Raw genomic sequence first — 27997 nt, forward strand, 5'->3', positions numbered from 1 at the left:
CATCTTTATGTTTTACAGTAGAAGCCCAAGTTGAGAATATTCCATTGATATATGTATATATAATCTTTGAGTTTCTCTGATCATTTTTCTTAACATTTCTGCTCTTAAAACCCTGTATTTGATGATGCTGATTCTGTAGTCTTTTCACATTCTTATCTCTTATCTATGTCATTTTCCTTTATTTTAATTTTGAATCTTTTTTGTTTTTTCCTTAACCTCCATTTTTCTGCATATTTTATGTGTGTGTGTGTGCGCGCATGTATGTGTACATGCCCATGCGGCACGCGTTTACCTATTCTCACCTCCCAGTACCCACTTCTTCATCCCTCTTTTTTCCCCTCCTTTTACTCAGCGTGCTCTTGGCTACATCCTGCCTTTCTCCCAACATCCCTCCATCTTTCTAATGGCTTCTTTTAAAACAAAACCTGGTTCTCCCCCTCCTCTCTACACACACACTTCAGTCCACTAAACCCAGTGTTAGGATTTAAATAAGCTGAAAGGGTGGTTGGAGGGGAGCCCTTCACCAGCTACTGAAACCGCTGTGGGCTGCTCCTTGATACTAGAGTGTTCCCTAGCAACACTGCATACCTAATACTGCTGCTTTCTTCCCCCACACCGGTGGTTTACCCAGGCTGGGGGATGAAAGAATCACTTTATAAAAACATTTAAAGCATTTAGTGGTGGTTTAGGATTGGGAGGGAGCACATCTTAGTTTCCTTTTCAGTAAAATGTAGCTTCTTTTTAAGATTTTTTCCCCTTTGGGGTTTGGAGCTTTATTTTCAGTTCATTGCAGCCCCTGGATGTATTGTAGCACTCTTGCCATGATACAGGAGTGTGGGCAGCCTTGTTCTGGTGTGAGAATAGCATGACTGGCACAAAGAGCAGCATTCTCCTCAGCCCCATGGCCAGGCACTCGTACTTGTTTTAATGCCAGAGCTTAGAACCAAAGTTCCACCTTTCCCTGTCAAGTGTTCTGACGCAGCCCTGTTTTCCTCACATAGATCACTGTCATTTTCACTGTAGTGAAGATTTTGAAATATGTGTGTATGCATGTGTGTGTATTTAAAACCCTCCAGTTTAGCCCTTCACTGTGGTTGATCCTGAAAACAGGACATGGTAATAAAATAGAAGAGTTTGTCTTTTTTCTGAAATAAGAACAGTCTTTACGGTCATCTGTCTTTGTAGGATACAAACTTGGGACAATAATTAACAATGAAATTATAACTCAGACCTAAAACCTTTTGGTGTATTAGGTATATTGCCTTTGTGGAGTGATGTAAATTTTCTTGGTATGTATAGGATAGGGAAATTCATAATACTGCATGAAAAAATAAAAATATATGAATCATTTATGATTCTAACAGTGTTATATTATGCCTTCTAGTATTATGGACCTTGCTAATCACTGACTCTTACTTGTAAATAATAAGGAGGCACTTTGTTTTGGCTTGCATTGCAAAAGTGTCAAAAGATGATGCCTCTATACTGAAAATCCATTGGATTCATTGACTGTATAAAGTTAAGTCATTTAAGTACCTGTGTATTAAATCAGGGATATAGTAGGGGATAGTTAAAGAATACTAGGATAGAACCAAACAGATTTAGATTTTAGTGCTACATCTGCCTTTAACCTGTAATATTGCCATGAGCAAGTCATTTAACTTTCCTGAATCTAAATGTTCTCAATTGAGAAATTCAGATAATGAGGTAGTTTTGCAGGGGCTCAAATCAGTGTCAAGTGATAATGATAAATAGAAAATAATGATGACAGTGGTACCTTAATACAGAATATTGAAAATAAGTTTCTACCTTCATTTTATAAGTTCCAAGTTTCTGTAGGTTATTAGTGTATTTTGTTCCTGGGTTTTTATATTTATTTCTTACATACTTTCAGAACATTACTTCATATCAACTTCTTGGCTCCTTTATTTATGGTTCTGCTCTGGGTAAAACCAATCACCAAAGACTACATTATGAACCCACCATTGGGTAAAGAAAGTGTCCCTTTGTAAGTATGGGTATTTGAGGGCTAATTTTGTTTCCTTATAGAATCAAAACTGTTTTCCGAAATGGTATATACTGTATTTTAAGTTTTTTAATGATAATATTAGGATACTGTATTTTTAAAACATTAATAGAAATGCTAAAAGATGTGTTCTAAAACTGAAGCTACAAATCATCATGTAACTTTTTTATGATCTTCATTAATGAATGTGAATGATTGTTAATCCACATTAACAGTTATCTTGTGTACTTGTAAGTTTTTCTGCCTTCTCACTTAATGTCCAGTTGTTATCTGACATTTTTGTTTTTTGGACCTATTTTTAAGATAGTTTCTTCAGTTCTTTTTTCCTTAACTGTGAAAATTACAGAGGATAAAATAAGTAGTATAAATGGAAACTCGTATTTAGCCCCTATAAGAGTTGTTAATATTTTCCATATTTGCTTCACCCTTTTTTGTTTTGTTTTTTTTAATGAAGTAGTTTTTCAAGTGAAGTAGAGACCTAACATTTTTACCCTTAAGTACATGAGTATGTACCTCTAAGAAATGACATTTTCCAACATAATATTTTCATCATACCTATCACATTAAAAATAATGCCTTAACATTGTTATCTAATTAGGTCATATTTCCCCTTTTAACAGAAGAAGATGGTAAGGAAACACAAACAGTTTATTAAAAGGTACTGATAACTGTACTTACGATATATTAACTCAGTAGCCTTGTGGAACTATGTTAGAGTAATAGAAAGATTCAGACAAAGCTGGTTCAAACCCCAGTTCTGATCTTCACTGAAACTGTCACTTGAAGGAGATTATTTAACTTCACTGAGCCCCTGTTTCCCCATCTGGAAAATGAAGATAATAGTATCTACCTCACAGAGTTATCATTGGAATTAAATGAAAGAATGCATGTAATGCAACCAGCTGGAAGTAAATGCTTAATCAATGTTTCTTTCACTGCTCTGCCTCATCAAAATTAAAGTAGAAAACCTTGACAAGACATTGACTCCACAATATACATTTTATATTATGTATTTCTTTTAGATCCTGGTACACATTTGTCTTGGAGTATGTAATCAGTGATGACCATGACTTGTTTTTTGAGTTAATCTTATTGAACTAGGGAAGTAGTCATTGAGGTTGTAATGTTTTTTCCCCCCACACAAGTAAGTCTTAATGGTAATTTTAACTTGACAGATTCACAATGTTTTTAAAAGTAATTTCACACATTTTAGCCATCCTATATTAAGCGCCTGATACATGCTAGAGTTTAGAATAGACAAGGAACATGGTATAGGTGTTACTTTCAAATTACAGTGTTACCTTTTATCAAAGGAGAAACCATGGTCTTTTTTTTTTTTTTTTTTTAATTTTATTATGTTACGGTAATCACCGGACATCAGAAATTACCTCTTCCTTCTAAAGTCCTTCAAGGAGCCCTCTCCAGTCAACTGAAAAAAACGTAAGAGTACACCTTCTACCCGGAATCCTCATCTTAGTCTTGAGGAATTGCTCACAACTGAGCCAGCTCGAGCACATAGGTTAAATGACTTGTTGGAGAGGAATCTGAGACATCTGATTTCTTCATAATGTATCAGAATTTCTGGTTTTCCTATGATCCCAATCAGGAAGTCAGCAGAGTGAGAGATCCTGTTCAAATATCTATATAATCAGACAAAACTCTAGGCATGGGTTGTTGACTTGATAGTTCCCCAGGCAGGCTCCTGTTTCCTTCTTTCTCTTATTCTCCAGTTTAAGAGCGCCCATCTTTTCTCTTCATTTCACAACCAGTTTTTTTTCCATGGAGGAGGGTAGATAGTGAAGAGGATCCCAGGTACTTCCTGCATTTTTCTTGTAGATACATATCTGTTACTACTATACTTTCATGATAAGTTTATCTGTCTAGGTCTGTTATACAAGTCAAATTATTATATATAGGTAAGCCTGTAGTATAAGTGGGATACGTTTGTTTTATATCTCCAACTGTAATTAAGTGTAGATATCCTATATTTTATGTGGTGAACACTGACACACATAACTAGCATGCTAACGTATTTTGGTCTTTGAGAGCGCCATGTCAACTTCTTGATCTGTAGAATGACAGAAGCTACATTCGATACTCTGCGACTCTGGTTAATAATCCTGCTGTGTGCTTTGCGGTTGGCCATGATGCGCAGTCACCTGCAAGCTTACTTAAACTTAGCCCAGAAATGTGTGGATCAGATGAAGAAAGAAGCAGGGCGAATAAGTACAGTTGAGCTACAGAAAATGGTAAGTTTCGTACTGTAGTCACAACGAAGACTAGCAAGCACTGTATTGTAAGAAAACAAAGCATTTAATGTACCTTAATAGTAATTTTATCCCACAGTACTCTTGCCATTAAATATATGGCATAATCTTAAATGGACAGATACTGAAGAGACCTCAATCTGATTTTGGTGCTAAGGGAAGAAAGAGTCTCAAGTCCTCTTCCTGCCTTAGTACTTGAAGTATCATACAGTTTGGGTTGCAATGCTGTGGTATATCTATTATTGCTAAATGGGACCCCCATTTGATTTGGAAGACATTACAATATGTTACCGTCTAGCCTTTAAGACTTATGGTGTAGGAAATACTAGTTCTAGTGGCTAAATTAATTCCGTGTAACATTATTCCAAGTATTTGAACATGAAATGTAAATATTTAACTTAATGGGAATCCCAGAGAAGGAAAGGGCTAGGAATCCATCCACCATTATAGTTAACTGGATCTGTACAACCGGATCATGTTTTTTTTATAGAAATTTGGTGTTGGGTGCTCTGTTTTTCACTTTCTTTCATGGTCAGGGTATTCATCAAGATTCAGACAGTTTTGTTTTTTTTTTTTACATATATTTGTTCTCTCTATGATAATTTTACCTCAAATTTTAGTTGTATATGTTCATATAGAATGGGGACTTGATGTTTTTATTTATGAGGGTTTTATGACTCAGTCTGTTATTTTTATTTAGCTTGATGTTTTTGGTGTCTGTCTAGAGATCCTAGCATTTTGTTTTATATTTGAAATGTAAGTGAATATGCCATTTAAATTTAAGGGATTATTTTCTCCAATTTATATTAACCACTTAAGAACTATTTTCAAGGAGTTTAATATTTCCACATTTAAAACTTATCTTCAGGGGCGCCTGGGTGGCTCAGTCATTAAGCGTCTGCCTTCGGCTCAGGTCATGATCCCAGGGTCCTGGGACCAAGCCCCGCATCGGGCTCCCTGCTCCGCGGGAAGCCTGCTTCTCCCTCTCCCACTGCCCTTGCTTGTGTTCCCTCTCTCGTTGTGTCTCTCTCTGTCAAATAAATAATAAAATCTTTAAAAAACAAACAAACAAACAAACAAAACCTTATCTTTAAACTGAGCCTTTCTGAAGTCAGTTTGGGGGCATTTATAATGAAGTGCAAACTTAATAGCGTTTAGCTTCCTTCCCATGATGGGATTACTTATCTCTTAAGCAATTCATTTTGACAATTATATGAAAGTTTAATTCACTCATAATATGTCAGCCATATTAGACACTTAAGAATGTTGTTGGTTGCAGGTGGCTCGAGTCTTTTATTACCTTTGTGTCATTGCCCTGCAGTATGTGGCACCTCTGGTAATGCTGCTTCACACAACTCTGCTTTTGAAAACACTAGGTAGGCTTGCCCTGGCAACTGGGAAATGTGTTGTTTTACTTTCTGCCTATAATTAATAATGCTTTTTGTTACCTACAAAGAAATATGCATCTTAAAATTGTTTTCTTTAAAAGTTTGACATGGGAAACTTTCAAAAGTTGATTCATCATCTTCAGATTCGTATAGTTTTATAATGTGCTTTACTTACAAGAATTGTTTGCTAAAGATTAATTCCCAGATGTACTGAGAAACTTGAATGAGCACTTAGTTATTTTGTGTTGTAAGGAGATGATGGAAGATTTTGTTAGTGCCTAACATTTCAGTTATTATAAGGTAGTTGTATACTTACATGAATCCAGGATCCTTTAGTGAGTTCTGCTTTAGATATTGATAGGATAAAGATTTCTCAGCGGAAGAACAAAGTTCTCCTCTAAGTCTGTTCACTAAACTATCAAGTTCCTGTGTGGTGTTATTCGAGAACTATCCATTATTGTATTGATTATTTCCCTTTGCTTAGATCAGGCAGTCAGCCAGTGTGGGGGTTTAAGAAGCCCAAAGGAACTAAAAGTATTATTTGGGTGGGCTTCGTAGATACTATAGAGCTGATGATAGATGTAAATGGCCTTTAAGAATCTATGGAACATAAAGAAGTAGCTCAATTATAAATTATGTGACTCATATCCTATCCAACATAGGAAAATATATGATGAAAAAACTTTCTGGGAGCTATTAATAGTCTCTCACATTGAAATCATAGATAGTTTCTGAGAAAGAAATTTATTCTGATATTCTAGAGGTAGAAAAGATTTCTAAGAAGTTACTGAGTTTGTCCCTGTCACTCCAGTAGAGGTAGTTGATTAATGTATTATACAAGGAAAAAAATTTTTATTATTTAACCAGAATTTAGTGCAGTTAATTAAAAGTAAATTAGACTTGGGTGCCTGGGTGGCTCAGTTGGGTAAGCGACTGCCTTCGGCTCAGGTCATGATCCTGGAGTCCCAGGATCGAGTCCCACATCGGGCTCCCTGCTCAGCGGGGGGTCTGCTTCTCCCTCTGACCCTCGACCCTCTCCCCTCTCGTGCTCTCTGTCTCTCATTCTCTCTCTCAAATAAATAAATACAATCTTTAAAAAAAAAAAAGTAAATTAGACTTTTAAGTGTACTTTTACTGGTAAGACCAGCTTGTAGTCTAATCAAGTTAAATGAATTTTTTACCAAATATGTAAAAAGGTTATTTCACTTTATTTTCAACGTGAAATAATCTGTTATGCCACTAAACTTCTTTTTCTTAATTTCAAGCATAAGTTAAAGATTTTTTTTTTTTTTTTTTAATTAGAGGTCTTGGAATTAGTTAGTCTTCAAGTTTTACTTTTGTCTTGCATTTTCTAGGTAATCATTCCTGGGGGATTTATTCAGAATCTGTCTCTACCTTACCAGTGGATAATAGTCTACCCTCCAACTCTGTTTACTCTGAATTACCATCTGATGGGAAGATGAAGGTAACTGTTACACAAATAACAGTGGCACTGAGCAGCTTAAAAAATATTTTCACTCCTCTCCTTTTTCGAGGACTTCTGTCTTTTCTGACCTGGTGGATTGCTGCTTGTCTCTTTTCTACAAGCCTTTTTGGGCTTTTCTATCACCAGTATCTGACTGTGGCATGAATCTCAGTTAACAAAAAAGGATATCCAAGTCACACTTTGAATTGAAATATTTGTGCCCTTGAAGGGCTGTTGGAAACCAGAAGAAAGCAAATACAAAGGAAAAAAACATATCAGAATATCTTGTTTTAAATGCTTCCTCTGTGTTCTCAGGGTGAATCAATGGTATAATATTTAAAATTACAGAGTAGATTATTAACTGCTATATTGTGGCATTGGAATTTTAACTCCTTGTATTAACTGATGTGAGAGGGCTATCTACAGAGGTAATACTTTTGATTACCTTGGTTTACAGAAACCTCTAGCAGTCTTTGAAACTTCTCAGATGACTCCAGTTATTGATTGATTGCTCTTAATGGTATAAAGGTACTGTCAATATTCCTAGTGGCTGCCTGTAGAACAATCTTCAGACTGAGCCATGCTTTGGGGGAGGGAAAGGAGCTAGAGTCACTTCTGTTGGTAATATATTAGTCACTCTTCAAACAACAATAGCAAAATCCAACAGAAAGGAAGAAATAGCTACTGTATATTACAGTAAAGAAAGCTGCATAGTAATTTTAAATTTAATGGAGATGTACATGCTTAATATCTACAAGTACTGCTGCTTGAGAGTAGCAAGAGTATTGTTTTAAAATGTATTCTATCCAACTTGAGGGATCTTTTAAAATGATTGGCTATATGAACATTTGCAATCTTGCTAATAGGCTTGGAACTCCCATATTTTATTTTATTCTGTGATCCTAAATACAGTTCTTTTAATAGTCTAAAGATATTTATCAATATTGATCAGACTTTTAAAAAATTACTTTAATCCTGCTGCCTACCTGTATGTATTGTATATATATTATATATTAAATATATAATATATTGAGATTATAAAAGGTGAAAATATTGGATCCTTATAATATTTTAAGTTGCTGAATGTATATTAAATGTGATTGAGATGTGTTTGTATCTAGAAATTTTCTTTCTTTTTGGAAAATGAGATTAAAATACATTTTGAAAGTTCATCAGATCAAGCAATTTATTTGCATTGCCTAGGTGTGAGACTGTTAAAATTTTAAAAATACTTGGGTGATTTCTCCCAAATTAAAATTATTTTTCTGTCATTTTCAAACATCAGAACCTTTCCCACTAACCAAATCTACAGGAATAATTTAAACACATGTTAAATAGGATTTGTTTTAAGTATTAGTGTTTAGAATAAGAAATGTTAATATTTTCTTTTACAGAATGAAATTGAGGTAATTTGAATGATAAATTCATAGGAAGTGAAAAAAAGTAAAAATGTTTTTTGATGCTTTGTTTATGTAAAACCCCAAATTAAGAGTTTTCAGTTTTTAAGGTGAATGAATATAAGAGATAAATAAGGTTTGTTTTCTTTTTTAAACAAGTAGTAGAATTTATAGATAAACGTTCTTCCATAGAATATTCTTGAGAGGCTGTATATTAGTGCTATTGTTTCAGTGCTATTGTCACTATTGAAAGCAATTTTGAAGGTCTTTTGGACTTACTTTCGAGGCTTGTGGTTCACATTCATTTGAATAATCGCAATACAGACAAGTTCCTGTCTTTTGGTATAGATTAAATATTTTGGAATTAGCTGACATATTTAACTATGAGTAATAAGTGCTTAAGTTGGATAAAACTCTTCGGCTGATATGAATTGTTAATATAGCCTAATGATAGTTCATGTGTATTTCCAAAAGAAACATTCCAAATACATCTTGAGATAGCAGCATCCACTAAAATAAGTATCTTTTAACAAGATTATAGGAAAGTATGACATTTATTTTGTATGTGAACGTTCTCACATGTTGGACTTGAACCTCACCTGATACTTAAAACCATTTTTATTAAAGAGCAACATTTTAAAAACTATAATTTATTATTTTGAGTTTCAAAGATTGTACTGTGGAGTAATCTGGGGGGTGGGGTGGGGTGGGGAGAAGGCTTAGAATTTATTATTGGACGAAGTAACATGCATTTCTAAAATATTCTTGATTCACTCTTTTTAGACTTGAATTCTCCCTAAGTATACTGTGAACTTGTGCAAACTGCACATTAACTTAAGTAATGGGTTTGATTTAGGTTCTTTTAGCCTTTCTAAACAAATTTGAAGAGAGTGATGGTTATAACTACTGGTTTATTTAAGCATCTTGTCTCTGTACACAAATTCTGTTCCTGAGTGTAAAGGGTTTATACTTTATGTAAACCAAATAACATTTTTTGAATAGAGACATAATTGAAGTATTTGTTTTAGGTGTACAACATAATTTATAAATATGTGTATATATATATGTGTGTGTGTGTGTGTGTATATATATATATATACACACACACACATATATCCAAAATGATTCCTAATAATATTTTAATATTCTTAATTAGGCCAGTAGAATTCTTATATTTTTTTATATTGGGCTCTAGTCAATAGAAATGCTTCATAGGTCAGTTATTTTATATTTCTACTAAATTAACTAGGAATCCTTATAATCTTGCTTCCATATGATTTGTGGAATTGCATTTGACAATTTGTTGATTCCTCCCCCCACCCCCTGCCCATTGCACTATAAAAATCAGAGATGTATTCTCCCTTCTACCCCCATTGATATGTCTGAAATGAAAAGCATATAATTTTATCTTAATATCCGTATGCATTTTGATTATCTTTGGCATTTTCCCCAGAATTCCAGTTGCTATGCATAAATGACCAACGCATCCAAGCAGAATGGGCTCATTGTCTTCTTGTTTCTGATATAAATATCATTGGTAAAATAGTGACATTTCTTCTTGAGTTATGATTCAGAACAGATATTCATCCATTAATGGAATTGATAGGTCCAGGAAGCAATAAGTAGAATTCATTATGAAATCTATACTTGGAACTTCACTGGATAAATTTTATTCTTTCAAATGAAAGATTAAATTCTCAGTACTGAAAAGCATAGGGTCTCAACATTCTCTGAATTCAAACACACTTTCTGAGCCATCTCATAATTGAAAATGGTTTATCATGGTATATGGCTCTATTCACCAAAACAAAACTAAGTGATTTTTGAATGTGGATCATCCTGCATTTTCACAGACCTTTAGGTGACTTAATGAATCCGATTTGAACACATTTATGATCCTAGACCATGAACCCAGTATCTCAGATATTTCTACAATATCTTTTAACTCCTACTTGTCTCATTATGTCTGTACCCTGGGTTCATAGCTGAGCTGGTTATATGCCATGAAAACTCTGACATGGACGCTAAGGATGATCACAAAGCTAACGTCAACCTTTCTCTCCTTTAAAATGGTAAACATTTTGGGGCGCCTGGGTGGCTCAGTCATTAAGCGTCTGCCTTCGGCTGGGGTCATGATCCCAGGGTCCTGGGATCGAGCTCCGCATGGGGCTCCCTGCTCAGCGGGAAGCCTGCTTCTCCCTCTCCCACTCCCCCTGCTTGTGTTCCCTCTCTCGCTGTGTCTCTCTCTGTCAAATAAATAAATAAAATCTTAAAAAAAAAAAAAAGGTAAACATTTTACTTTTTTTTCTTCCTAAGAAAAAAGAAAAACCAAATACAGCCTGTCCATACGTTTGTCTTCTGTTAAAATTGAACTCCTTTTTTTAGCTACAAACTATTATGTTGGATGGGTTTACCTTCAGTGATTCAGAGAATGTGTATTTTTCTATTTCGTTGTTGTTCTTTCCTTTTTTTCCCCCTTATAACTCCCTATATGTGGTTACTCCCCTCCTTTCTTCCACTTGGCAAAAGACTATTCATTGTCTTAAATGAAGAAGCAGCGTAATTCTGTGGAAAGAATGTTAATTTAACAATCAGGAAACATCCCATTACTGCCTTCAGGTAGCTATTTTTTTGCACTTAACTAGGCGTTCAACCTATACTAAGGAAATAGAACTGAATTATCACTATTGACCTCAGTTTTATCATAAAATAAAATAAAATAAGGAATTTACATTAAAGTATAGCTATATATTTCTACAGCTGGTATCGATTTCTCTTTTTGTTAGCATGAGAAAAACGAATAGCAATTTTTGGCTTTAGGAATGGTCACAGATCACGTTAGAGGGCATTCACTTACCGTTCCTTGAAAATGACTTCACAAAGAGTGTTTTCTCCAGGAATATTTTGCTTTGTACTCCTTTATTTATTCAGTAAATCTTTATTGAGTACCTACAATATTCCAGAAACTGCTCTACATACAGCAGTGAACAAAACATCAAAATCCCTTCCCTCAAGGAGCTTAGAGTTCTGTGCGGGAATGAAGCAAAATGAATGAGTCACATGTAGGATATGTTAGATAGTGATAAGATCTAATGAGTGGGGAGGGTGGGGAGGAATCAGGGAAGGGAGAAAGAATATGAAGTTGCAGGGTAGGGATAAAGTTAAAATTTTAAGGAGACCATGGAGAGAAAAAGGCTCACTGAAAAAGTAATTTCTGAGTAATGACTTGCAGGAAGTAAGACTTATCATAGTGTTTGTTTTTCTTTTTTCTTATTAGCAGTTTTCTTAGTAGTTTATTGGTTGACAAAACACCCAGATTGTTTGGACTTTGCTATTTGTGAGCTCACTAATGAAATTTTTGAAAAGATGTACAGTATTATTTATTCCCCTTTTCAGTTGGTGTATTGTACATAAAGGATTATGGGCATTGAATTTAAATGCTGCTTGTTTGCTAATGAACAGTAAAGCATGTAAGAAACATAATCTCCTGAGTCCGCTGGTTATAGTTTTTCTGTCAAGTGCTTTTTAACTTAATTCAAACATGTTTACATTTTATTTCAGTAGAACTTTTAAAGACTCAAAGGATTTCAAATGAATTGCAGGACCCTAGAGCAATATGATGTGTCCATTTGGCAGACAAATTTTACCCACCAGTTCTTTAATCTGTCAGATAATCTGTTACACAAAGATAATTATGCAGAGGGTAACATGGCTGAGGACAAATTTGATTAATAGCATCTTATCAAAATTTTAAATATCCTAACACAGTTTGAGTAAATCAAGTGTACCCACTGCTGAAGTATTAAAAATGAAAGAATGTATTTTTTTAAATAGTGCTGTATGAAAATTTGCTTTAACATCTATTTTATTTGGAATGCATTTTTCTTTCTGTAATTCTAGTGAAACAGTTTATATTTATGAGTAGAAAATTCCAAAAGACTAAAACAAATGAAACTATGTTAGTAGAATTACTTTAAATAAGGAGCAATGATAAGTTACAGGAATTACTCTGATTGTGTGTTTATGTGTATATTTACTTGCTCTATTTTTAACATTTCCTCAGAGCATGAAATGTAGCTTTTTTCACATGTTTAAATTTCTAGTCCATGTACCAGTTTTGGTTAAGTGGCTTATGTCTAAAGTTAATAGTCTGGCAACTGAACAGTCTGTTGAAACTGAGTATCAACATCAGAGAAAAAAACTGAATTATAGGAATAAACCAAAATTTTATTTAACAAACTTTAATCATTAAAAGTTTTTTTAATTTAGTAATGAAATTTTACAGTAATGGAGAAAGCAGAGTCATTTCAACTCTTGGCACTAGAACAATGAGATATCCACATTTTAGAAAATGAACCTCAGTCCTTCCATTTGTAGTATGTAGTACCTCAAACTACACACAAAATTTAATTCAAGAGAGACCATATACCTCTTTGTAAAAGCTAAAACCATATAGTTTTTAGAGAAAATCATAACAGTTTGGTAATTTTAGGGGTGGGCAAAGGTTTCTTAGTATGTAAGCAATAATCATAAAATTTGTTTTAATGATAAAATAGATTTCATAGAGATTAAAAATTTCTCATCAAAAAACCTGTTAAGAAAATAGACATGTCATAGGTTGAGATAAAATATTTGGTGTTCAGGATATATAAACAACTACCAAAAAAAAAAAAAAAAAGAAGTGGGCAAGAAATTTAAATAGACACTTCACAGTTGACCACAAAGCAGATGATAAAGTACTCAACCTCTAGCAGTTTTAATATGATGATTCTTCTTATAATTTTCTTAAATTTCCTATACTGAATTTGTTGAGGTTCTTAGATCACTAGGTTTTTATCTCAGGTCAAGTTAAAGACTAATTTTTCCATCTTGAGAAAAGAAGTAGAAATGCAGTTGCAATGCATTGTTGGATTTTATAATTTTTTAGACAGCTCTTTTGCAGAAGAATGTGTTGAAAGAAAAGAGTGCTCAGTTCTTAAAAGTTAGGACTGTTCAATAAAATGTTAAGTACTAGCACTATCTAGATCATGCATAAAAGGTTTTTCAATTATGTGATCAGACATATGTAATAAATTTGAGAATAGTTTCCTTTGCCTCTTAAGTATTGATTTTACTTTGAGAGTGTTAAATTCTTGGCAGAAGGAGTGGAGTTTAGTTTTCACAGTTTAAGTGGAAGAGCACTTTCTGGTCTTGTCACTTCATTTGAGTACCACTTAGAAGTACCATGTTTGTAATTATTAAGCTATATTTGTTGCTGATTGTAAAGCAATAAACATGTTTGTCTTTTTTCTTTTTTATTCTTTCCACAACTCATTGACACAGTTTGGTTTTGTTTAGGTGATTTTTCCTCTCTGTGCTTATTTTGTATAGCTTTTATGGCTATGTCTTGAAGTTCACTAACTTTTTTTTGTAGTTTCTAATTAATTTTTTTTGTAGTTTCTAATCTATACTAATCCAGTGTATTTTTAACCTCGGACCTTTTTTTTAATCTCTAAAAGTTCAGTTTGGGTCTTTTATATTTCCTACATGTCTTAACAGGTTTACACTTCACTGTCTTGAACATAAAGAATATAAGTTTATAATAATTGATTCAATGTGTTGGTCTAGTAATTTTTTTTCACGTAGGTTCCCACACCCATCGTGGATCCCGGTACAGGGCTTGAACTCATGACCCTGAGATCAAGACCTGAGCTGAGATTAAGAGTCGGATGCTTAACAGAGTGAGCCACCCAGGTGCCCCAATTAATTTTATCTTCTATCTCACTTTGGAACTGTGTCTGTTGATAGAGTTTTCTTATTTTGGTTCATATTTTCTAATTTGTTTGCCTTCCTGAAAATCTTTGGATGGCAAACACTGAATTTTGCCTTGTTGGGTATTGGATATTTTTGTATTTCTTTAAATATTCCTGAGCTTTGTTCTGGAATGTAGCTAAGTTCCTAGGACACCTAGGAGACAGTTTTCTTTTGAGGCTTGCTGTTAAGACAAGAGCAGCCTTTAAGTTGGTGCTAATTTTTACCCACTACTGGGGAAATACCCTTCTGAATACTCTACCAATGCCCACTTTGACTCCTGGGAACAGGAACTATCCCCACCCATTTGAGTCCCAAGGATTGTCTGCCTGTTCCTTTCTGGTGGTTCTTTCCCCCAACATTGGGTAATTTCCTCAAATGCATCCATTCATCAGAACTCAGCTGAAGACATGAAAGAACTCTCTGCCAATCTCTAGAGTTCCCCCTCTGCAACTCTCCTTTCTGATACTCTTCCCTGATTTTTAGTTGCCTTTTCCTCACCAGATTCTCAACTCAGGGAGATCAGTGGGTTCGGGTTTGGTTCTTCTTCCCTGTGCTGTGGCTTGAGTGCTTCAGTCAGTAAGCTGGAGCAGAGTTCACTCATAATATTTTTCTTTCAGAGATTATGGTCCTGTGCTGCCCTTTGAATAGTTCTGTAAGATAGAGTGCATCTGATCCCTATTAATTTCACTGTGGCTGGAAGTAGCAGGCCCCAGATTCTGGGTTTTAATTTTTTATTAGAGACTTTCTGTTCCCCATGAAGAGTCTGTTCAGAGACAGCCTTCCATTCACATAGTATTTTTATTATTTTTTTCTTTCTTTCTTAATTGAGTTTTCATTGGTTGTTTTGAGGATCAGTACAGACATTTCAGTTTGTACACCATTCTTAACATACGTACCGAAAATCTAAAAAAACCACGTAGTTGTGATTCTTTTCTAAAAGTTATTCCATTGACCTTCTAGCTTAAAATTTGGAGGCAAATTTTCCTTAACAGTATATCAAGTACCAAGATCTTCAAATGCTGATACACTGTTACATTGTTAAGTCTCATTAATTCACAATTTAATATCATATACACTACATATTCAAATTCTCAATGTTGCACAGCACATTAACAGAGTTATTAGGAAAACTGGACTACCACGACCAAGATGTTACAGAGTGCACAAGAATTCTGACCGGGAGAGCCAAGATCTAGGAGTGGTTTTCTTTAGGAAACAATTCTACCAAAAACAACATGGGAATAGAAGTAATTTAAAATATTCAAGACAGGGCGCCTGGGTGGCTCAGTTGGTTAAGCGACTGCCTTCGGCTCAGGTCATGATCCTGGAGTCCCGGGATCGAGTCCCGCATCGGGCTCCCTGCTCAGCGGGGGGTCTGCTTCTCCCTCTGACCCTCTTCCTCTTGTGCTGTCTCTCATTCTCTCTCTCAAATAAATAAAATCTTAAAAAATAAAATAAAATAAAATATTCAAGACATAGTAAATGCACGACTGACTCCAAATTGCCATTTAGTATGCTTGGTATTATAGGATATAAAAACTACCCCATCTATGGAATGTTGAGCTGACACCCAAGACAATCAAAGCCTCCCACATTCAATATCCCACTATTTCCTGGTTGTACCAAAAAATAAACAACCAGCAAATGATTTCACCTCTTAAAAAAAAAGCATTTACATGTAAAAAATGGGATGAGGTGGGATTCCCCCCCTTTTTAATGTTTCTAGAGCTACTAAAAAACTTGCTTTTACAAAATAGTTGATAAAAATATTTCTCTGGATTGTACAAGAAGGGTGACAGGGACCACTGATAAGACATGGTTTATGGTATTAATCAGACTTGGCTTCTTTCTCTCCTGCTTCATCAGAGCTGGACTCTCCTCATTTTTTAGTTTCTCCGTTTTCTGCAGGTAAGTCGTCTTTCGTTTCTTAGTTAGCCACTTCAGCCTGTTTTCCCTTTGTTCCCCTTTTCCCCTTTGTTTGCACTTTTTTGTCTGAAGATTTATCCTTTCCTGCCGCCTTTTTTGGCTTCGTTTCCACTTTTGCAGGAGCAGGTTTAGCTGACAACCTCGCTGACCTCCTCTTGGGCTCCTCCTTCGCCGCCCCCTCGGCGGAGCTGACCTTCCTCCTGGGCATCGTGGTGGCGGGGCGGGCGCATGCCGTGTGCCTGCGGGTCCCGGGGCGCCGAGAGCCTTTGCGAAGCTGGGCTGCCTGGCCGCTGCTGCTCCTCCCGCCGCCCAAGCTGCTCCACATAGTATTTTAAAATATGTATCACTCAATATCGTTTGTCATCAGGGGAATGCAAATTTAAACCACAATGAGATACTGCTGTATACCTACTGGAATGGCTAAAATTAAAAACTCTGGGTGGCTCAGTTGGCTAAGCATCCAACTCTTGATCTCAGCTCAGTTCTTGATCTCAGGGTCATGAGCTCAAGCCTTGCGTTGGGCTCCACACTGGACGTAGAGCCTACTTAAAAAAACAAAAAAACAAAAAAGCTTCTGACACCACTAAATGGTGACAAGGATATGAAGCAACTGGAACTCTCATACTTTGTGCTACAGGCACACTGGAAATTATACAATCACTTTGTTAAAAGTTCTACTAGTTTTTTTTTTTTATAAAACTAAGAATACACCTGCCTGACAACCCAATTCTATCCTTAAATGTTTACCCAAGAGAAATAAAAATATATTCACAGAAAGACTTAAGAATATTCATAGCAGCTTTATTCATAATAGCCCTAGACTGGAAACAGCCCAGGTGTCCATCATAGTAGAATAAATAAACACATCAGTGTATATGTTCAATGGAAGACTCAACATAGTGATCATAGTAATACACGCATAGTGACTTCATTACAAAGGGTACAGTATGGATGGAAAGGGGGGGAAAAGCTAATTTTACAGTGAAGAAACCTGATAAACCTCATCCTAACAAAGTGATAAAGGTTAATGTCAGTAAATTATGTTAATAATATGTACCTTTAATATGATGTAATGAGAATGGCACTTTTCCACTGGTTCCTCCCCAGAACCAATAACACCAGTATGTATAATCATGAGAAAAACATCAGAAAGAGGTCCCAATTGAAGGACATTTTATAAAATACCTGACCAATGGTTCTCAGAACTTTCAAGAATATCAAAAAGAAGGAAATTCTGAGAAACTGTTAGAGCCAAGAGGAGGAGACTGAGGAGATATAATAAGTAGATGTAAATGTTGTATCCTAGATGGGATCCTGGGAGGGAAAAAAGGGCATTAGGTAAGAACTAAGGAAATCTGAGCAAAGAATGGACTTCAGATAATAATGTATCAGTATTGGTTCATTAGTTGTGATAAATGTGCCATAATAATATAGGATATTAATAAAAGGAACAACTGGTATGGAGCATATAGAGCTCTCTGTACTATCTCTGCAGTTTATTTTATTTTATTTTATTTTTTATTTTTTATTTTTTAAAAGATTTTATTTATTTGAGAGAGAGAGTGAGAGAGAGAGAGAGCACAAGAGGGGGGAGCGGGAGAAGCAGGCTCCCTGCCGAGCAGGGAGCCCGATGCAGGACTCGATCCAGGGACTCCAGGATCATGACCTGAGCCGAAGGCAGTCGCTTAACCAACTGAGCCACCCAGGCGCCCTCTCTGCAGTTTATTTTAAAAAATATATGAAGTTTACAGTTTATTAAAGTTATACAAATCTTAGACTGCAGGAATGCTGAGTAAGAATGGAGCTCATAGTTAGGTTTCTGAATGCAATGGAGTGTTTATTCTTGTGTAGCAAGATAAGGAGAATAGGACAATGTATTATATTCTTCATGAAGCTAAGTTGATATAATTTTAAGGTTCTTTATTCTAAAATTGTTTCTAGAGTTTGTGATGTTAAAATATCTTTAGCTTTGAAATGACACTAATAAGTAGATTTGGTCTACTACTGTACAATCATAATAAAAGTCGATTATTAGTCCTTGGAATTTAAAAAAAAAATCTGAGAGCCACGGCCTTTATCAGTTCATTTCCTGAAAACTTTCAGAAAATTTATATTCCTGCTTCGTAGCACTAAAATACTATTGCTTTATGGTATTTCTCTTATATGTACTTTTACCTGGTTTAAGAGTCTAGATAGGTATCTAGACAGATAGGTATCTGATCCTTTCCGGCACCCTTCAGCAAAGGAAATAAAAACAGAAGAGCCAAATAAAGTGAGAGTTCCCACAGTCTCATCTCACATCCATCCAGTGGTGAAAGGAAATTCCAGGATCTTCCGAAGTTCAGAATCCAAGAGAAGAATTCTTTCATCAATTCTTTCTTACCAGTGAGGTGGAAAATGGAGGCACCTTCATTTGGCACCCCAGGGCAATGCATTCAGAAAGTGGTGGGAATCTGTCCATAATGGAACCCAAAAAGGTTAATCATGGGTTTTTATGTTTTAGGGTGGAGTGAGCTGGGGTTTTTTGTTCCTAGATTTATAAAAGTTGTAAATTCCATTGACCTTTTCACATTATCTGGAAATAATTTAAACCTTCATCAGCTTCTACAACTGCTATTACATTGTATGGTAGTACATTTAAAAAGCAAGGTGAAGTTTCAGGTGTTCTTGTTGATAGCTGTACCTTTGTACATTAAATGTATGTTTAAGTGATGTGTATCCTCCATTCAAATGTGCATTAGTTTGCCCAGCAAACATTTAGTGATTACTGTTGGCCACTATAATGTGTGCTGTGTGTATACATGTGAACAAGATCATCTTTGCCTTGAAGTGGCTCCTGATCTAGTTGAGAGACATGATTGCCATACAGTATAAGTACTTTATTAAAGATTAATGTGTATTTGATTTTTAGGGAAAACTTTATGAAGGACAAAAGCTGTCTTGGAAGGTGGAGTTTGTGTGGTTGAATCAGCTGAATGTCAAGAAAATCAAGATGTTAAGAGTAACCAATACTCTTAATGTTAAGAGTAATCAAGGTAGAAATTTCAAACTTAGTAATTGGAATAATACTGAAAGAAAAGATATATTCACCAATCACAGATATGGGGGCAACAGTATGAACCATTATTTAAACCACTGTTTTAGAGAGGTCTGCAAATCTGAATTATAAACTTGATTTTAGTAGGATTCCTTATTTGTAAGATGAGAGGGAAAAAATAGTCTACCAAGGGAAAACAAAGAAACGGTTTATCTCGAATCCCTTGCCTTAATCTCTTTTATCTTTGTAGCTGCTAATGGAACAGAAAGCAGAAAACACTAAATGTATGAAGCATACACATATCCAGAGACAGAGACAAAGCTAGAACAGCCTAGAGGTGGAGTTTAGATTAGGGACAGTGGAAGAAGGGATGAGTTGTATGCTGCAGAGAGGGGAGAGGTGGTTCTACAGCAGAATATCTTTTTGCACATTCAGTGCCAAGGCAAAGACCATGTGATAGTCTCAAATGAAGATAATTATTGGCTAGTAGGCAAAATGAAGAAAGTTGTAGCAGCTATTTTCCTGGATCTCTTCAATTTTAATAATTTCTGCAAAATGTACAGTTTAAGATGGCTGACTCAAACTCACACTACCCCTGGTTGCGCTGCTCCTGATGTTGGATGGTGTTGAAGTGTATGGGGCATCCAGCTAAAGGGAAGTTGAGTTACAGATCTTTGTCATTCAAGTTTAGTGGGATATATTTATGTGGTTTTCTATCACTTTCATGTGTAGTTATTGTTGGCCATCCAAGTAAGGCATGGCTTCTAACTCCCACTGTGCTGACTCACTCATCCAGCATCATGTCATGAGATGCTGGGCCAGAGATACGTCATTTAATAAAAATAGTTGTTTTTCTGGATTTTGTGACATAGTTGTTATTTTCAGTGTTTTAACAATTGTGATGTGATTTTTTTCATTGTAAGTAGCTATTCACTTTTTAACCTAATTCTGTATACATAATTACATATTTTTCTTGAAGAGAATTCCCTCAAATTATTTATTCTTCAGAACCCACAAAACCTGAATCTGCCCATTTTTAATTCATCTAATGAGACTTCAACTCATTTCTCCCTTCTGCTCCAATAACCAATCAATCAATCAAAGAAATGACAACAATAATTTGTCCATCTGCCTGCTGATGTGTATAAGTACAAGAAGGTAAAAGTTTATTTCAAATTTAGACTACAAATCTTTAAAAAGGAACTGCTTAGTTGAGGTAGTGTTTTCACCTGCCTGAGTTTGTTACGTGTAATCAGTTCCAAAACTCTGACTACCGTATAGTTCCTTCTTTAATACTGTGAGAGGATGAAAGGCACAGAATTGGTTCTAGAGATGAGGATACATTGTCACCAAAGAGGTAAACCAGCCAGAAGGAGGAGGCTGAGAATTTAGAAAGCCAAGACGAGCCACATCCCTGTTTATCATTATCCTGGGAGTTACAAACAGAAGCTTTGGACAAAGGAACCATTCCTCACTGGGGGAACTTTTAAAAATAGTTTGCAGTGACCCTAAAAGCTGGGCTGGTTTTTAGGAAGCTGCCTTCAGAGACCACTTAGCAAGAGGATGCTATTAAAATAATTTTATAAACCTCCTGAGAGGTTTGGCAGCTTTGGTAGGCTTGATTTTTCCTCGAGTGGGAAAATGGTCAAAAGATTTGGCATGTGGAGAAAGCTGATTGGACAGATGAAGGCTAAACATAGGACTCTAGATTTAGTTGGGTGACTTTTGAGGGCTATTCTGTAGGTAAGAATACGTAAGTGGAAGGATCTAGGGAAGGAGGACACATGGATTCAAATCCTAGCATATTTATACTACTTGATAGGGCCTACTTCGAAGTACTCTGCAGTATTATGAGGGTAACAGTACCTTCCAGGGTATTCAGGGTTGTCATGAAAATAAATCAGTGACTGAGACATAGAAGATCAGGGGTTCATCATCAGGGGGTACACAAATGACCATGAAAAAGGAAAGTAAACTTTAAAATAGCTCAGCAAACTCAAGATTTCATTAAAATATTTCTGTGTGTGAACATTTGGAAGAGAAAGTGGTTCGTAATATCAAATTCTCAAGAGATTTGTGACAAAAGGTTAAGAATCATTGAAGTAGGAGCTCATTTATGTTTGAGAATGAATTGCTAAGGGAAAGGTCTGAAGTCTCTAGAATAGTCACCAAGAAGTAAAGGCTGGGACGGAAGAGAAATAGGTAATAGTGGGAAAAATGATCAAATTGACACTGATGAAATAAAATAATTCTGTATTTGTACTCAGTACTAGTCTTTGTAAGTATATTTCTGTTTATATAATGAAAAGAATGTAAAATATTTTCTTTTTTTTCATGCCACAAGAACATGGTTGATTTTTTTTCAATGCAAGTATATTTAAAAAGCATTGGGATGCTCTCAAATAAATAAAATCTTAAAAAAAATTGACTAGTAAATGAGAATATGTTGAATTTCTTTTAGGAAGTAGCTACTTAAATTCAAGGTGTTATAGCATACTTTTTCTTTCAAAATTCAATCCCTTTACAAATTTTAACAGGAATGATACCTTGGTTCATTTTATTTTTTTATTTTTATTTTTTTTTTAAGATTTTATTTATTTATTTGACAGAGAGAGAGATAGCGGGAGCAGGAACACAAGCAGGGGGAATGGGAGAGGGAGAAGCAGGCTTCTTGCCGAGCAGGGAGCCCGATGTGGGACTCAATCCCAGGACCCTGGGATCATGACCTGAGCCGAAGGCAGACGCTTAACGACTGAGCCACCTAGGCGCCCTACCTTGGTTCATTTTAATAATTTATTGAGGAGCTTAAACTATTGGTATCTGCACTTTACAGGCCTATCATATTGATGGTGGATACCAGAAATAATCAATTTCTTGGCATGTCTAGTTTTTACACAGCTTTATCATACCACTGATCCCCTATAGCCGAAGTCTAAAATCCCTTTGCCCCACAGCACACAGACTTGTACTCATTCACCCATCATCCAACTAAACCTATACATCATTACATCCTTAGCATAAAGATCACCTTCTTGGCAGGGAGGGGGTGGGCTTTCTTCAATCTACAGTTGAACAGCTTCTTTTCTTGCACTTTAATTACTTGTTCAACTCTTGTTTTTGCTGCCAGACTATATATAAGGACTGGGTGGCAAGAACTGAGGGTTCTCCGCCCCACTACTATCTCTCTAGGGTTTAGCAGACAGCCTGATTTATAACAAGCCCTTAAAAAAAATGATTATTACTTTAGTTATTTTAAAACTATCTTAATTTTTAAGTAGGCTCCACACAGATCTTGAACTCAAAACTTGAGCCAAGATCAAGAGTCAGATGTTTAACCGATTGAACCACCCAGACACCCTAAAACTCTCTTAAATTTACATCTAAGTTTCAAATACATTACAAAGGACTTTTTTTTTTAATTTGCTGAACTATTTGATAGTAAGCTGCTCACAAAATGCCCTTTCACTCTCTAATCCTATAGTGTTTTCTTGCGAAAGACCTTCTCCTATATAATCAGAGTATAACAATCAAAATCAGAAATTTGATATTGATACATAACTTCTATCTAAATTTTAAGCCACAGTCAGGATTTGCCAATTTTGTTGATAATATCCTTTATGTAATCCAGTATAGAATTTCACTCAATTTAGTTGTCAGGCTCTTCAGTCTGAAATAGATTTTTAATCTTTTCTTGGTTTTCATGGCCTTAACCGTTTTGAAGATTTTAGGCGGGTTATTTTCTAGGTTGACCCTCAGTTTGGCTTTTTCTGATTTTTATGAGTAAATTCAGGTTATTCAACTTTGGGAGGATTATCACTTAAGTGACATCTTGCTTTTCTCATTGTATCCTATCAGCTGGCACACAATTACTGTTCACTTTAATCCCTTGATTAAGGTGGTGTCTGCCACTCTGAAGATTTTTTTTTTTAATCTCTTTGTAATAAGTATTTTGTGGAGAGGTACTTTGAAAAAATGTAAATATCTTGGTCCTCACCAAATGTACAGTTAATTAACTTAAATCATATAGACTCATGTTTATTAAATGGGTCATAACCTGTTACTATTGTTATTTATTGTGATGCTCATATTGTCCCAGATAATGCCAGTGGAAGTTCCTTCAAGCTGGCTTCTATGACCTTTGGACATGTCTCCATTGTTCTCAGAGATCTTATTTTCTGGCACCGCAAAGTATTCCAGACTCCTCTTGCACTTTCCTTACTCTGGAATCAATCATTTCTCTAAGAAACCCAGTTTTCTCGGGACTCCTGGGTGGCTCAGTTGGTTAGGCGACTGCCTTCGGCTCAGGTCATGATCCTGGAGTCCCGGGATCGAGTCCCACATCGGGCTCTCTGCTCAGCAGGGAGTCTGCTTCTCCCTCTGACCCTCCCCCCTCTCATGCTCTCTCTCTCTCATTCTCTCTCTCAAATAAATAAAATCTTTAAAAAAAAAAGAAACCCAGTTTTCTTTTAGTGGAGAATGATAATTAGACACCATGAATTGAGCATTTAGGTGTGTTGATTGCTTTTGGATCATCCTTGTTCCCAGACTTTCTCAGTGGACAGAACTATGGAATAGATAAGTCTGATTGCACGTACACACTCACACATGCTTGTGCAAATATGCGGATATTCATTTACAATGATGTTTTTTTTCATATTCCGTCTCTATATGTTGAGAACCATCGCAGTGCCATCTCTCCACCACCCCCCATGGATGCCCACCTGAAGCCTTTAAGTACTGCATTGTTAAAGAGGAAGAAGGGGTCAAAGTACTTTTTAAATATCTGAATAAAAACTAACTTGAGATGTTACCTTTGTGTCAAGTTCCTCCAACTTCTTGATGTATTTTATCTCCTTTTTCAGACTAATCTGCATTTCTCTGGGTATATGATAGGGAGAGCTCTTGCCTCATGGAAAGAGGAGTATAAAGAGTCAGTGCTTTTCTACCTTTATCTTAAGTTGTTTTTTTTTTTTTTTTTTATTTGAGACAGAGAGAATGAGAGACAGAGAGCATGAGAGGGAGGAGGGTCAGAGGGAGAAGCAGACTCCCTGCCGAGCAGGGAGCCTGATGCGGGACTCGATCCCGGGACTCCAGGATCATGACCTGAGCCGAAGGCAGTCGCTTAACCAACTGAGCCACCCAGGCGCCCCTATCTTAAGTTTTTTGTATTTGTATTTGTTTAGCTCAGTATTTCTCACTTAGTATTTTTAGCAAGAAATGCTTTATTGTAGGATTGTCGCATACACTGCAAGGTATTTTGTTCCCTGACTCTACATTCACTATTGCCACCTGAGGCCCCCCACTTAAAAATGGGGTAACTAAAAAGCAAAAACAAAGTACTTTTACACATTTCCAGCTGCCTTGTAGGAAGGCAACCTTCCCCTAGTTGAAAACCCCTGGAGCTCTTTGCAATTGTATAATAACTGTTCCCTTAATACATTCTTAGGTTCACACCAATTCACATGGAAACACACACACAACAGTTTAACTACCTCAGTCTATTCTCCATCAAGTGGGTTAGCCTTGTAAAATCAATGCTCTCTCTTTTGATTAAAAAAAAAAATGCATGATTTTTGGCTAGGTAAATGTCCCCTCTTGATCCTATTTTGGGCACCTAGGCCCAAAACCAGATGCCGCTTTGTAAGAAAATTTTCTTCCATCATTGAAATGTCCCTTAAAGTAAGTTCCCAATGCCATATGTGAAATGTGTGTTGTTAGCTTTTGAGCTGTCTATTTTCATAGAAATGGTAGATTGGGTTTAGTCAAGTCAGCTTCTAGGTAACAGTCAAGGCTAGGCTCATAAAAATAGGAACTGAGGACTGTCTCTCTTGGGTGTCCCTCCTGCTGATGTGCTGAAGACTGTTTCTCTTTCCCTGATTAGATCAGGAAGGGCCACGTTTTCTCTGGGCCAACAGGCTACTGGAACAAGTTCATCCCCCTTCTTCACTGTTGGTGTGTATAGTAAGTAGCCTGCTTGCGCTGAGAAGATAGCACAGTCTCCAGCTAGAGATGTTTCTTTCCCACTGTGTCTTAGTCCTTTTAAGCTGCTATAACAGAATACTATAGACTAGGTGGCTTACATATAAACAATAGAAATTGATTCTTGTGGTTCTGTAGGCTAAAAGTTCAGATCAGAGTGTTGGCATGGTTGGGTTCGGATGAGGGCCCTCTTCTGGGTTGTAGACAGCTATCTTTTCACTTCGTCCTCCTGTGATGGAAAGGGATAGAGAAATCTCTGGGATCTCTTTTAAAAGAGCACAATTCCATTCAGGTGGGCTCCATCCCATGACCTAATCTCCTGCTAAAGGCCTCACCCTAATAACTATCACATTGGGGGTTGGGATTTCAACAGATGAATTTGGTTCAGTCCATTGCACACTGGGATTTAAGGGCTTGTGTTCATCCCTTAAGAATTTGAGTTCTTGGGGCGCCTGGGTGGCTCAGTGGGTTAAGTGTCCGACTCTTGATTTCAGCTCAGGTCATGATCTCAGGGTCATGAGCTCGAGCCCTGCATTGGGCTCTGTGCTAAGCGCAGAGCCTGCTTGGAATTCTTTCTCTCTCTCCCTTTGCCCCTCTTCCCGCTTCTGTGTGTGTGTGTGGGTGCGTGCGCTCTCTCTCTCTCTCTCAAATCTTAGAGGGAAAAAAAAAGGAATTTGAGTTATTGTTGGAGGAGAAGAAATCTGCCCCTAGTTTCACCAACTATTCAAATATAGGAAGAGGAAATAAGGTTCAATCTATGTTATGTTTGAAAAAAATTATACCTTAGACTTGAGAATAAGCTTTGTGCGAGTACATGGTATGATTTAAAAACTTAGTGGGGTGCACTGCTCTTTTGGGTAGAACCCATGACAGAGATGTTTACTGCTTAACAAATATGTGAATGTTCCCTCATACTTCCCAGCTCTTTTGCAGTTAGGCGGGGCCATGTGACTAGTTCTACCAACTAGGGTGCGTAGAGCTGTGAGAGATGTGTGTCACCCAGCCTCAAATTTGTAAGCATGTATTAATTTTTATGAATGCTTTCAAGTGAGCTAAATTTGAGCTGTACTAAAACTGGTCATAGAATGTTTCTAATTTCCAGCTATCCTAGGAAATGAAAGACATTATTACGTTATCTAACACCTTCATTTAGAAACTGATGGTTTGGTTTTATTTGGTTTGGTTGTAAACAAGTCTGGACGAGGCTTGATAACTCATTACCTGAAAGGACCTAATCCGAATGGGATGAATTCAGTAATTTAAAGAAAAAAGCAAGTTAGAAAATTGTGTCAACATGACAATATTTTAGTGCTGTTCAGTTAGTGGTTTAAGCCACAAGAAATTTATTTTAACTCAAAAAGAAACTTAGACACTGTAAAGTGCCTTAATTCACTTCCTTTGCCTTCCCTTCCCTTACTTTCCCTGGCAACCTGGTACATCTTATTTCAAGGGCATTCCCAAATTGCATCAGCAATTTTTGTGCTAATGAATGACCTCTTTCAGTTCATTAGGATCCTGGACAGCGCTCTCTCTCTCTCTCTCTCACACACACACACCCCTACCATAGGGTATCTTATCTAAAATCAAATATTTCTTCATCTCAGAAATTTTTAGGAGTTTGATTACTTGGTGCTATTGAAAAATGAATATTTTGCACATTGTGTCCTTATGACCTTTTTTTTTTTTTTTGGCACTTGGTGAAAACAAAAACAAGGAGAAAAAACAGAACAATTTCACATCTAAAATTGAAGGAGTTGATTACTGTCATTTTGATGATGTACCTTTTATACGTTTGCAGTGGTTAAGAAAGACTTTATGGTTTGGAGCATGAGCACTTTAAAGTGATTCAAAATTATTGAAGAGCTACAAATTTTATAAAGTGCTTCAATTTGTTACTGACTAGAGCAGCAGTGGAACGATTCAGCGGAGCTTTTAGTACTATGCACAGCCTGCAAATGCTTTCATAATCTTTCCAGGTGTTGCTCCTTTACACGTAGGGGCTCTGAATGTTCCTGCCTAGAGACAGTCCATTGCTAGCAGAAGCAGAGCTGCTGTTTTGGAGACCTGCGCACCACAAAAGTGGTGCTTACACATGGGTGTAATTTTGGCAATGCTGCTAACTCCAAAGCAGCCTTCTGTTGTTACTTGGCTTTGCCAGAATTAAAAAAAAACTGTTGGTCTAAAAAACCACTACTGGTCACTTAATTTAGTGTCTGGATGGGCATAGGCATGTGGGGAGTGCAAAATAAGTGTCGTAAGTGTGGGCAAGGTAGCTTAGACACTGCAAAATGAGGAAGTGACCTTTTAGTCCCTTTGAGACAGAGACTGATGTTTAGAAAGTTGGTGCTTGTAAGAGAGGACAAAACTTTGTAAAAGCAGGTTTTAAAGATTTCTTTCTGCTTTGCCATCAGCTTGCATTATTTTGCTGGACTTTGATTTGCATGTTTTAGGGCACCAGTAAGCCCTGCTCATGTAAAATAGGAAAAATAAGGCATAATCTTTGAAATTTAAAATGACCACGTAGTTTAGATATTGACTTGTAATATGGGGTTCCACTAAAGCACGTGTATAATTCTGCCTTTTAAAATCGATTTACACCCCTGGGATGTCCTGAATAGTACATGGCTCCTCCATGTGATGGCTGTGAATGGCACATTTCATTTCTTTAGAATTAGAGTTGTAGAGCTCAGCCAGTTCACTAAGGAAAATATAATCTTAG

General features: G+C 36.3%; 1 protein-coding gene and 1 pseudogene across 15 annotated transcripts in view; one reads left to right on the plus strand and one right to left on the minus strand.

The window, feature by feature from the left end:
- The window catches only part of TMEM161B (transmembrane protein 161B), a 236838-nt gene that overhangs the window by 59380 nt on the left and 149461 nt on the right, over positions 1 to 27997 (plus strand). For 6 of the 15 annotated variants that reach the window (XM_006727802.2, XM_031033744.2, XM_031033738.2 and 3 more), the window contains 4 exons: positions 1895 to 2008; positions 4101 to 4275; positions 5573 to 5669; positions 7037 to 13829. In XM_006727802.2, coding sequence (XP_006727865.1) covers positions 1895 to 2008; positions 4101 to 4275; positions 5573 to 5669; positions 7037 to 7311 — 661 coding nt within the window. In that variant the 3' untranslated portion in view covers positions 7312 to 13829. Of the gene's footprint in view, positions 1 to 1894; positions 2009 to 4100; positions 4276 to 5572; positions 5670 to 7036; positions 13830 to 14168; positions 15602 to 16382; positions 17767 to 18502; positions 24273 to 27997 lie in introns of those variants that run through there. The other 9 variants (XR_014147088.1, XR_014147087.1, XM_081826602.1 and 6 more) reach the window with 8 other exon arrangements.
- Positions 15838 to 16470, minus strand: LOC102729689 (non-histone chromosomal protein HMG-14 pseudogene; annotated as a pseudogene).

The sequence above is a fragment of the Leptonychotes weddellii genome, chromosome 7 (assembly GCF_054177405.1).
Source record: "Leptonychotes weddellii isolate Sample4059 chromosome 7, ASM5417740v2, whole genome shotgun sequence".
NCBI lineage: Eukaryota > Metazoa > Chordata > Mammalia > Carnivora > Phocidae > Leptonychotes > Leptonychotes weddellii.